This window comes from Carcharodon carcharias, chromosome 6, assembly GCF_017639515.1.
Source record: "Carcharodon carcharias isolate sCarCar2 chromosome 6, sCarCar2.pri, whole genome shotgun sequence".
Taxonomy (NCBI): domain Eukaryota; kingdom Metazoa; phylum Chordata; class Chondrichthyes; order Lamniformes; family Lamnidae; genus Carcharodon; species Carcharodon carcharias.
Window position 1 is genome coordinate 88,063,167 of NC_054472.1, and position 13,093 is coordinate 88,076,259.

General features: G+C 41.8%; 1 protein-coding gene across 5 annotated transcripts in view; it reads right to left on the minus strand.

The window, feature by feature from the left end:
- LOC121279411 (centrosome and spindle pole-associated protein 1) overlaps positions 1 to 13,093 on the minus strand; it is a 206,425-nt gene that overhangs the window by 23,592 nt on the left and 169,740 nt on the right. For all 5 annotated transcript variants that reach the window (XM_041190634.1, XM_041190635.1, XM_041190633.1 and 2 more), the window contains 2 exons: positions 8,333 to 8,459; positions 4,376 to 4,515 (listed from right to left, as the gene is read on the minus strand). In XM_041190634.1, coding sequence (XP_041046568.1) covers positions 4,376 to 4,515; positions 8,333 to 8,459 — 267 coding nt within the window. The remainder of the gene's footprint in view (positions 1 to 4,375; positions 4,516 to 8,332; positions 8,460 to 13,093) is intronic.

Here is a 13,093-nt window from a genome sequence, read left to right on the forward strand (position 1 = left end):
AAAGAAAATGTAAGGTTCTGTTAGCATTTCCAGAGGCAGTGTATACAATTGAAAAGAGATTGGAGGAGTCAATTATAACCATGAGTGCCATTTCGTCTTAGTCCTTTGTAGTAATATTCACCTCCATGGAAAATCTGGTCACCTGCATGGGCCATCAGATGTAACAGGCAACTAAGTACATGCCGGCCAGCACCAACACCTTGCACATTCAATCTGCCAATTTAAACAGAGTGAAGGACAGCCTTGACTAAGTCATTTGGTGCTTCACTGAAGTGCAGCAAACTGCTCTCTAACACTCGGCTAGCAGGGAATTGCAGGTGGATCATGAGAGGGAAGATAGAGAAAGGGTACATGGAGTGGGTACTCTACTTTAGATTTTCCCACTCTTCTCTCTTTCTCTACCCCCACCCCTGGGTAACAGCCTGACATGTAGAGTCATTTCCCACTTCAGGTGGAGCAATTTTTGGCAGGGCTCTCATGGACTCTAAAACCCAGTAAATGTCAGCCACGAGCATCTCAGCAGTCAAAACAGGAGAATGAGCAGCCTATCTCTAGCTCTGCTGAGGCCACAGAGGGAGCAACACATAGAAGTAATAAGAAAAGGAAAAGAAATAATTTATAGTTTCACAGAAGAAATCACTTGGGTGTTAATGCAATCGTTCATTGTAAATACTTATGCACCGTAAAATTGATTTCAAGTCTCCATGACCCACTCATCGGCATTATTTGCTCCTTCAAATTGGATATCAGGTAAATGGTATGACAGCAGTAGAGGACAAGCAGCAGTCAGCAGGTGCTGTCTTGGTCACCCCTGGTAATGGTATGCAGTTGCAGAGATCCTGGTCACACCAGGCTCCCTCCTCCTCTGAAGGTGTAGTTCGGTCATCAAACCATCCCCACTTGCAGCTCCAATTCTCTCTGCTGCACCATGTTCTGTAAGTCACAACATACTAACATCATTCAGGATCCCCTTTTTGGTGCATACTGAAGGGTGCCCCCAGATCCGTCCAGGTTTCAGAATTGCACTTTTCACAAATCAATAGATTGTTCTACAATCAGCTCTGTTGCTCACGTGGTTTCTGTGTCTTTCCTCTGCATCAGGGGAGGGTTCCTCACAGGTGTCATTAACCATACTCAGAGGGTATCCCTTGATTCCAAGGAGCCATCTACAGAGTTTGCTTGGAGTCTTGACTGGCACAGAATGAGTGCATCATTGCAGATTTCTGGATATCTTGCACAGACATACATACATCATAATTTTCAGATGGTGACATACCAGCTGCTAGGTTGGAGGTTTTGTTCTAGTAGGCTTTAGATGTCAACAACCACCTGGTGAGAAAATCTGACTCTCTTTCGGAAATGTTAGTTCAGTCATACTCAGAAAGCTGATCCTCTGTCAGTATATCGTCTGTTGGCGGGTATTATCTTCTATGAGCTGGAATTGTGTATTCCTTCCCTTTGCCCTGTGGAGTGCAAGGCATGATGTCCACCACCAAGAGTGGCTCAGTAGCACCACTATTGATCGAGCTGGCTGAGTCCTAAAGGACATAGCTGCTAGACTGGGTCTGAGGCAGGTGGTGAGGAAACCAACAAGAGGGAAAAACATACTTGACCTCATCCTCACCAACCTGCCTGCCGCAGATGCATCTGTCCATGACGGTATTGGTAGGAGTGACCACAGCACAGTCGTTGTGGAGGCAAAGTCCCGGCTTCACATCGAGGATACCCTCCATCGTGCTGTGTGGCGCTGCCACCATGCTAAAAAGGATAGATTTCAAACAGATCTAGCAACTCAAGACTGGGTATCCAGGATGCACTATGGGTCATCAGCAGCAGCAGAATTCTAATCTGTAACCTTATGACCCAGCATATCCCCCACTCTACCATTACCATCAAGACAGGGGATCAACCTTAGTTCAATGAAGACTGCAGGAGGGCATGCCAGGAGCAGCACCAGACATACCTAAAAATGAGGTGTCAACCTGGTGAAGCTATAACACAGGACTACTTGGGTGCCAAACAGCATAAGCAGCAAGTATAGACAGGGCTAAGCAATCCCACAACCAATGGAATGCCCTCTGCAGTCCTGCCACATCCGGTCGTGAATCGTGGTGGACAATTAAACAACTCACTGGAGGAGGAGGCTCCACAAATATCCCCATCTTCAATGATGGAGGAGCCCAGCACATTAGTGCAAAAGATAAGGCTGAATCATTTGCTACAATCTTCAGCCAAAAGTGTCAAATGGATGATCCATCTCGGCCTCCTCCGGAGGTCCCTTGCATCACAGATGGCAGTCTTCAACCAATTCAATTCACTCCACATGATGTCAAGAAAGGGCTGAAGTCATTGGATACTGCAAAGGCTATGGGCTCTGACAATATTCCGGCAATAGTACTGAAGAACTTGCCGCGCCCCTAGCCAAGCTGTTCCAGTACATCTAGAGCACTGGCATCTACCCGGCTATGTGGAAAATTGCCCAGGTATGTTCTGTACACAAAAAGCTGGACAAATTCAACCTGGCCAATTATTGCCCCATCAGTCTACTCTCAATCACCAGTAAAGTAATGGAAGGGGTCATCAACACTGCTATCAAGTAGCACTTGCTTAGCAATAACTTGCTCACTGATGCCCAGTTTGGGTTCTGCCAGGGCCACACAGCTCCTGACCTCATTACAGCCTTGGTTCAAACATGGACAAAAGAGCCGAACTCCCAAAGTGAAGTGAGCGTGACTGCCCTTGACATCAAGGTAGTATTTGACCGAGTGTGGTATCAAGGAGCCCTAGCAGAACTGGAATCAATGGGAATCAGGGGGGAAAACTCTCCGCTGGTTGGAGTCATACCTAGAACAAAGGAAGATGGTTGTGGTTGTTGGAGGTCAGTCATCTCTGCTCCAGGACATCACTGCAGGAGTTCCTCAGGGCAGTGTCCTCGGCCCAACCATCTTCAGCTGCTTCATCAATGACCTTCCATCCATCATAAGGTCAGAAGTGGGGATGATCGCTGACGATTGCACAATGTTGAGGACTATTCGCGACTCCTCAGATACTGAAGCAGTCTTTGTCCAAATGCAGTAAGACCTGGACAATATCCAGGCTCGGGTTGACAAGTAGCAAGTAATATTCACACCGCACAAGTTTTTAGGCAATGACCATCTTCGACAAGAGAGGATCCAATCATTGTCCCTTGATGGTCAATGGCATTACCATCACGGAATCCCCACTATCAACATCCTGTGGATTACCATTGACCAGAAACTGAACTGGACTAGCCACATAAATACTGTGGCAACAAAAGCAGGTCAGAGGCTAGGAATAATGCAACGGCTAACCCACCTCCTAGCTCCCCAAAGCCTGTCCACTATCTACAAGGTGCAAGTCAGGAGTGTGATGGAATTCTCCCCATTTGCCTGGATGAGTGCAGCTCTCACAACACTCAAGAAGCTTGACACCATCCAGGACAATGCAGCCTGCTTGATTGGTACCGCACCCACAAACATTCACTCCCTCCATCACCGACACACAGTAGCAACAGTGTACACCATCTTCAGGAATTCACCAAGGCTCCTTCAACAAACCCATGACCACTACCATCAAGAAGGACAAGGGCAGCAGATAAATGGGAACACTACCACCTAGGAAGTTCTCCACCAAGTCACTCACCATCCTGACTTGGAAATATATCGCCATTCCTTCACTGTTGCTGGGTCAAAATCCTGGAACTAACTTCCAAACAGCACTATGGGTGTACCCACACCACATGGACTGCAGCGGTTCAAGGAGGCAGCTCACCACCACCTTCTTAAGGGCAACGAGGGATGGGCAGTAAATGCTGGCCCAGCCAGAGAAGCTCACATCCCATGGATGAATAAAAGAAATCTCTGATGACTCCCATTTTGTTCACCTGCCGAGTGTCAGAGAGCCACTGAAACCCATGCATAGGCAATTCAAGCCAAAAGGCAGGGTCAAATCCTCAATCAGCTGCCAGTTTACAGATTTACATCGCTTACCCACCTGCCCCATGTGATTTGTTAAGTGCGCCGGAAGTCAAAGGTGGAAGAGGAGGTCAGTGGGTTCATGCTAAATTCCTGACACAGACCTACATCTATCCTACCCTTTACAAATTAACATTCCTCCTTTCATTGGTAAAATGTTACATACTTTAATGTCCTTGACATCAATAAATTAGAATGAATATTGGACCACAACACTGAAATCAAATAAGATATTCAGCACCAGTACTGAAAGCATTAGGTGTTGTGAGCAAAGCATTAGTTTTCCAACACAATAGACAATTATAAATTAAAGAGAAAAATTACTTACTTAGTAAGGTTCCTATACCTAGAAAATTTAGGGCCATTACATTTGGACCTACCTCTGTATTTCAGTTCATTGAAGTCTCTAATATTTCTTAAATTAACAGAATCTCTCCCTTTTGATGAAGGTCGGTGTACCAGGGTCTGTATACGTTGTCTGGCCAAATCAAAGACATCAACATGATTTCTCTCTCGCTTCCTTTTGAGAAACATTTGAAAATAAAGGATATCAGCTACGAAAAGAGAAAGGATTAACTGCACATTTCACTTCAATTCAGTTTATAGATTCAATTACTATTGCTATCAAAAGCAAAATAATCCTTACAATAGCACTTTTGCCAAGTTTTCAGCATTCAATTAATATAATAATTGGCAGTCACTTGCAAGAACCTAAACAGTTCCAAACTAATTGTTCACCTAATTAAGCAGAAAATTACTGGTTTGGGTACAGTGCTAATTGAACATTCAAAAAAAGTTAGGAAATAAATGATATAATGCGTACAATATATTCGCACCAGCTCCAATTCTATTGATACCCATGCTAAGTACATAATTGTGTCCATCCACTAGAGTCTTTGAGTGCTACTCTTTCTAAATTCTTGTTCCTTTTAAGCACAATCGACTTTGAGCTGTCTAAGAGACAGACAGGTCTTCTAAAGATACTTAGTGTCTGTCACAACTCGGAGGAGGAACAAGTTTGGCTCTAAGTATTTACAGTGCTCAACCTCGCAAAAAATTCTCTCTTTGTTTTTGAATATTATGAATGTTCTGTCTTCATAGAGACCACAATCATTTTTGGTAGTTCTTTCTTCAAGAAGTACTGTTACAGGAACCACCCAACCTCAAAAATTCTACTGGGGGAGTGCATTCAGTATTTCATATGAGTATCCATGGAAATGGAGCGGATGTGGGAATGAGTACATCATATATGTGTTTATAGCGCAGAAGCACGCCATTTGGCCCATAGTGTAAAGATAAAATTAGGAAAAATAAATAGGGCTGCTGGTCTGAATAAAATCTGCTTGAGGGTCCTCAAAGATATGGAACACATGCTGAGGGTCTTCAAGGATAAAGAACACATGAGAAAGGTGGTAATGTCGACCCCATCTTTAAAAAAACAGATGAGACAGACCTGGGTAACTATTGGCCCATTAGTTTCAGAGCAGGAATAGGGGAAACACTTGAAAGAATCATTAAGTATGCAATATATAACTAAGTCAGAGGGGCAGAGAGGGTCATAAGAGATGTTCAACATGGCTTCAAGAATGTCAAACCTAACAAATTTGACTATTTTTAAACAAGTCGCCAAGATGGTCGGAGTCAGGAATAACAACAACTTGCATTTATATAGCACTTTTAAATGATAAAAGGTTTGAAGGCACTCCACAGGAGTGTTATGAAGCAAAATTTAACACTGAGCCTCATAAAGAGATACGAGGGCAGAAGAAGTTTGGTCAAAGAGGAAGGTTTTCAGATGGGTCTTAAGAGAGGGAATTCCAGAACAAAGGGCCTTGGCAGCTAATGGCATGGCCACCAATGATGGAGTAATGAAAATTGTGGAATGCTCAAGAGGCCAGAACTGGAGGAGTGCAGATATCCTGGAGGGTTGCAGTGCCAAAGGAGATTAGAGATAGGGTCCAGTAAGGCAATGGAGAGTTTTGAAAACAGGAAGGAAAATCAAGTAGACATTGCCTACTAAGACCTCCAATAAATTTTGACAAGATACCACATAACAGGCTTCATTACAAGATATCAGCAGCAGTACATTTAAATGGATTGAGAATCGGCTGGAAGACAATAGGCAAAAAGTAGTAGATGGATTGGGTCTGCATGGAGACTGATTACGTGTCCTGCAGGGATTGGTGTTAGGACTCCTGCTTTTCGTTACTTTTATTTATGATCCAAATGCAGGATCTGCAAGTTTGCAGATGAAGATAAAATTTATGACCATCAGGGCTGTAGAGGATGCTTAAAAGAGGTAGCTAATGACATAGCACATGCGTGTTAATTTTCCAAAATTCCCTAGATTCTGAAAAGATTCCATCAGACTGGAAAATAGCAAATATAATCCCTCAATTCAAGAAGGGAGGGACACAGAAAACAGGAAACTATAGTCGGCCAGTTAGCTTGACGTTTGACGTGGTGAAGGTGTTAAGAGTCGATTGTTAAAGAGGTTATAGCTGGGCACTTCGAAAAACACAAGGTAATCAGGAAAAGTCAGCATGGTTTTGTAAAAGAGAAATCATGTTTAACTAATTTATCAACGTTCGTTGAAGGAGTAACACATGCAGTGGATAAAGGGGAGCCTGTAGACACACTGTACTTGGATTTCCAGAAGACATTTGATTATGTACCACATTATTGTGGAAAATATAAGCTCATAGTGTAAGGGGTAAATATTAGCATGGACAGAGGATTGGCTGGCTGACTGAAAACAGAGAGCAGGCATAAATGGGTCTTTGTTTGATTGGCAGGATGTGACTAGTGGTGTGCCGCAGGGAGCTGTGCTGGGGCCTCCACTTTTTACAATTTATATCAATGACTTAGATGAGTGCAGCGACGGTATGGTATCTAAATTTGCAGATGACACAATGATAGGTAGGAAAGTATGTTATGAAGAAAACATAAAGAGTTTGCAGAGGGATATAGATAAGCTGAGTGAGTGGGCAAAAATCTGGCAGATGGAATATAATGTGGGAAAAAGTGAAGTTGTTCACTTTGGCAGGAAGAATAAAAAAGCAGAGCATTACTTAAATGGAGAAAACTGCAGAATTCCGAGGTGCAGAGGGATCTAGGTCACAAGAAGTTAATATGCAGGTACAGCATTTAGTCAAGGCGGCTAATGGAATGCTATCCTTTTTAACAAGGGGAATTGAACATAAAAGTAAGGATGTCATGCTTTAGTTATACAGGGCATTGGTGAGACCTTATCTTGAATACTGTATGTAGTTTTGGTCTCCTTATTTAAGGAAGCATGTAAATGCATTGGCGGCGGTTCAGAGGAGGTTTACTAGACTGATACCTGGATTGAGTGGATAGTCTTATGAGAATAGGCTGGACAGGCTGGGCTTGTTTCCACTGAAGTTAAGAAGTGTGACGGGTGATTTGATTTAAGTATATAAGATCTTGAATGGTCTTGGCAAGGTGGACGTGGAAAGGATATTTTCTCTTGTGAGTGAATCGAGAACTTGGGGGCAATGTTTTAAAATTAGAAGTTACCCTTATAGGACAGAGATGAGAATCTTTTTCAGAGGGTCGTACGACTTTGGAACTCTGCCTTGGAAGGCAGCGGAAACAGGGTCACTGAATATTTTTAAGGCAGACGTAGATAGATTCTTGCTAAGCAAGGGAATCAAAGTTTATCAGGGGTAGATGGGAATGTAAAACGCGAAACATGAACGGATCAGCCATGATCTTATTGAATAGCAGAGCAGGCTCAAGGGGCTGAGTGGCCTACTTCTGCTCCTATTTCGTACATTTGTTCTTATTTATGTTCATACGTATGTACGTTGACTGCTACAGCTGAATCTAGATGCATTGGATTTGTGATTGTCAAATTATGTTTACTTAGAAAACTGCAGTGTTATGGGCAGGTAAAATAATGAACATTTTCCTGTGCTTTTCCTATATTCTTTAAACATAATTTTCCTTGTAAGAGTAGGCACTGAAGTTATTTCCCATGCCTGGGGAATCGAGGACACAGTCTCGGGCTAAAGATTTATAGTTTGTTTAGAAATAAGATGGAGAAATTTCTTCACTCAGAGGATTGTGAATCTTTGGAGTTCTCTACCCAAGAGTTGTGTATGCTCCATCTTTTGAGTATATTCAAGGCTGAGATAGTTCTTTGGTCTCTCAGGGAATCAAGGAATATAGGTAGCAAGAAGGAAAGTGGATTTGAGGCAATAGATCAGCCATGATCATATTAAATGGCAGAGCAGGTTCAAGGGGTCATATGGCCTGCTCCTATTTCTTATGTTACTAATCTAAGTAACTGCTATATGATCTTTTCTTTTTACTTGGCCATAGGAAAGGTTGCATCATCTTCCTTGTCAGCATTTTGAAAATGCCCCTGAAGACGCCGTTCTTCACTTCGTAGCTGTCTCCTCAATGCCGACAGCTCACTAATTATATCTTTCTTTTCCTCTGTCAAAACACAGGTAGAAAAAGTCCAAATTACAAATAAAAATATAAGAACTTGCATTTAAAAAGACTCATATCACAACTTCATTACATCCTTTCAAGTGCAATAATTTATGTAGGCAAACATGACAGACAACATGTGCACAGGAAGGTCCAACACACAGCAAATTAGGACTGAAGTGTTAAATTAATTATGCGCTACAGTTTCATAATGGAACTTGAATATACAATCTTATAATTCAGAGGCAAAAGTGGTACCAACTAAGCCATGAAGGTTTAGTTTGTGCAACGAATGAAATCCTTATAGTTATATGCAGACATGTAGCTAACCACAAGTATCAGCAATAATCTGTGAAAGGTTTGATTTTCATAAGCATCTCTTTCAAAACTTACAAACTTCTTATCAAACTACAATTCTTAGAATTTTCAAACATACTTTGATATTAATTTTTGTCACAATGTATGTGACTACGAACTGGTTAGGGACATTATGGAACAGTGGATGGTAAAATTGGAGCTGCTCAAATCCCAGAGGGAAACTTGAAACAGCTGCCACAACTATTTTGTAATTTATATTTTTATTTTGAGATACGTGCCTTGAATTCAGTAGTATTAAGTCCACTGGGTCTTAGAGGTATTTTTTTTACAAAACTAAAATTAAACATTTATTAATAGAAGATTTTAAGCGCATACACAAGTCTACAAATTACTACTATAGTAACTCCTAACTCCCCTAATTAATCTGGCTTCCAGTTAGACCTCTGTTAAGGCAACAGTAAAACAAGATAGATTTCAATAGACCCAGGTAAAGCACACCATACCCTACGCAGGGATATTCACAATAAGTTTTCTTAGCATCGGTTCCTGTCGACAGCAGCTTGGTGCATAGAAGCTGGAGGCTTTTCACACTTGTTAGTTCTTAGAATTTCTTCTCCTTACAAATAACCTCAGCTCCCTAATACATGTTTCTTCCTTTTTAATGTAAATCCCATTGTTCCAATATGAGACTTCACTCTTTTCATAATAAAAATCTTCCATAGTACTCATATTATCAATACTCTTTGGAGAAAATAAACACACTGTTTGGCTTAACTTCTTATGGCTAGGTGTAACATCCCATCATCTCTCTGAAATTCAAACTACTCTGGTTTATCTAAAAATACAAATGTTCCTCACACTTCACATTCTAAAACTTCAGCCACGCTTACGTATTTAGCATTTCAAACCTAGCTTCCCTTTTGAGCACTCAAAAGCTCCAGACTAGTTGTCTTTAATTCAATTAAACCCCCACACACACATCGCCACATAGAAAACTAACCCAAACCCCATTATTAACCTACCTTTACAATAAATCACAATAATATTATGAAAATTATTATATTTTCAAGACAGGGGCAAGTAACTTTTTGTGTAAAGTAGACAGAATTTGAAATCCCAGTTACTTACTGAAAATAAAGCCACAAGATTCCGTGGTTTTTAAGAGAAGAACTTTTACTACACAAAAGCCAACAAAGCAACAGTAAATACTGCTTATCTTATGCTCTAACATTCAGAATTAACATGAGGTAAACATGAAGGAATAGACAAACTGTGGTTGAATGCAGCAACTACACATCAAATGGCAGACACAACCAAGGCATATCCAACAAATTTCCTCAGCAACCCACATAAGTGTCAGTGATCACTGTGAACAACAAAAATCTTTTCAACTTGGTCTTCCTCATGGACGGACTTCAGCTCCTCGCCTTCAAGGATATAGTCTCTGATTTCCTTCAACAGCAGCTCCAACTCAGCCTGGAAGCCCTCTTTCTTATTCTGTCTGCAATGAGTTGTCAGGCAACCAGACTCGAGCTCAGACTGCTCATCTCCCAGCCATTCGATCACTTCATCCCACAGTATTTGCCAGGCTGCACTACGGAGTCTATGCTCAGGCACAGTCCTAGCTTTCCAAATATGCTGCTGCCAACGACTGTTGCCAACCTTCTTCTTATGGACTTTTCTTTGCCCCAACTCCGCGCTTCACTGAGATGACCCAGCTCCCAGGCTATTCCTGAGCTCCCAGCTTCACGGAGTTATCAATTGTTCCTGGGCATCTCCGAGCCCCATCTGCACGAAGCAACTACTGCCCTTCAGTCTCACATTCCCACTGCTCCAAGACTTGTGCTGCTGCACTCCTGCTGCTTCTCCAGCCCAAACTAATCTCATCATGTGGGCTCGTTTTCATGTCAAACTCCTGGTCACCTGGTCATTCTTTTTGTGCCATATCCCCAGGTTCTGTCAAAGAAAACCTGGAACCGAACATGCGCAGCCCGTCCCCTTGCAACGTTCTGCACCTGCGCCAGGAGCCTAGGCATGCTGGGAATTGTGGTTCTCAGCCTTCACTCCAAAAACACAGAAAAGGCAGATTCCTTCACAATACATATAACAGACACCTGTATGTCATTACAAATTTCCTTCTTCCACCCTAAACACCATTCCCAGGGAAGTAAGTGAACAGGTAAACTAGTCCTAAACTTTGCTACAGATTCTCTGTAACTGAATGGTAAGAAATACTCCCTTTGACATGAATGCTTAATCCCTATTACCTTGGACACTCCAAAAAAGGATCATGCGCCATTCTGAAGTTGGTAGTTTATTCACCAATACTTTCTCATCAATACATGGTTTCTCAAGACTCTGTTCTATCTCCCCTCTGCTTATTTCTATACGAATATCTTCCCAGTCACTCAAGGTTATGACTCAACGAAATGGGAAGGGGCGAACCAGTTGGAAGTTGGGAGCGACGTTAGACTAATTCCTGTAAAAACTGCAATTCTGCACAGAGCAGGCAGTGAAGTGTAACTGTAGCATGGGGTTTCGATTGTGATAAAGTTAAAGTTTCTGTAGTTTAGAGTACTCTTCTCCTGCTAAGTAATGCTTAATTGAAATTGCTTCTCGTTTGGATGTTACAGTGAAAACCTTTAAAACTTGAAATCTTGCTGTGCAATTCCTTTAAGTCAGTCACTGGGAATTCAAAAACCTTTTTAAAAGTAATCAGTCTCGATAGGAATTGTAACAATCCATATTTGTACAGTTGATTCTACTTTCAATTAAACTTGCGCAGTACAAACAACTTTCACTTTCAACATTATCGCATATCATTGCATTTGGAGCTTCTTCATGAACTTCATGGGGCAGTGAGAATTCTGCTTCCTTCAGCTCTTTCCACTGTCTTACAAGTCTAATCAAGAGCTATCATCTCACACCTTTGATGCCTCAACAATTAAGTCTTCGCTCACTGGCATCCTTGAGTGGTCTGTCTTTTGATCTCAAATAGAACATCTCCTGCATTGTTAAACTTGTGTTCATGAAATATTTATGTATTGTGCTAAGATTTCTTTTAACAACTTCCTGGTAAGTACAATTTTGTACAAGACAGAACACAATTCCCATATCAGAGAAATACCTCTCACATTCCTGGATAGATACAAGAAAGAGCTCATCAGCTGTTAGGTGATCTTACTCTTAACCCCTATCTTGCAATCTCTGTCCTCTTTATGAGCAAGGCTTTAATCAATGCTCCTCAGAACTTTCCGTTCTTTTACCTCCCAAGTCCCAAATATACCATTCTACAACATGATGGCCTGGAAATTGGGTTGCATGGTGCCTGTTTTTCAGGTGCAATGTGGCCTTCTAAGTTGCCAAAATAACAGGCAGGATATGAATGAGCTTTTCTGATATGAAGTGTGCCTGCTGCCATTTCGGGTGAAGACAAAAAAAAGGCATCCTTTACCCATACTCGAAGCAGATGTTAGCCCTTTTGCAGATGCAAATAAGGATGCTGAGATCCCTGACTCCAAAACTCCTACCCCGCCCCCCACCCCTCCCCGGCCTCCAGGCTCTCCAGTGACAATCCTTGATCTCCCTTCAGCCCCAACTTCTCTCGCAACACATAACTGTAGCTCCTCTAATCCACCCAAGGCCATCACTTACCTATAGGCCACTAAGATTTAGCAGCAGCTCAAGCTTCCAGAACTTACCTTCTTGACCTCCTCACGCAGCACAATACCTATACAAATTAAATCTTAGGCACAATATCCAGGAGCCCTTGGACCCTACCATTCATGCCTAGAGATAATATTCCAAGCCTTAATTTCTAGGCCAATGCCTCCTATTCCAACTCATTTTCCAAGATCTCAAAATTGCAACTTACCTCAGTCTTGCCTTTCTCTTTTAACCTTCAGCTTTTTAAAACTCATATTAGCTAATCACTGCACCTCAATACTCTCTCCTCCAACCTTGCCCCAGCTCTAATTCTGAAGGTGAGCCATAGTATGGATAGTGGACTCTTACTTGGTTTTCCTAATTAGCAATAAACAATAAAAATGTGAAATATGACCAATTAAGCCCATTCTTCTACTTGCACAAAGGCACTGCATTTCACTTTCTCCAGAATATGTCAGTTTTCAGCAGTGAAGCCATTCTGGCGTTAGACTAGCAAAACAAAAAATCAGTTTATTTATCTGAGAGGTAGGTAGGTTTTGTATCCAACTTATTGTCCTATTATATTTTTCTTCCTTCAAAGTTAGCAACATCCCTGACTTGCCAATTGTTGGTAGGTGCTCTTACATAATTGGTAGCACAAAGGTCCACAAAGT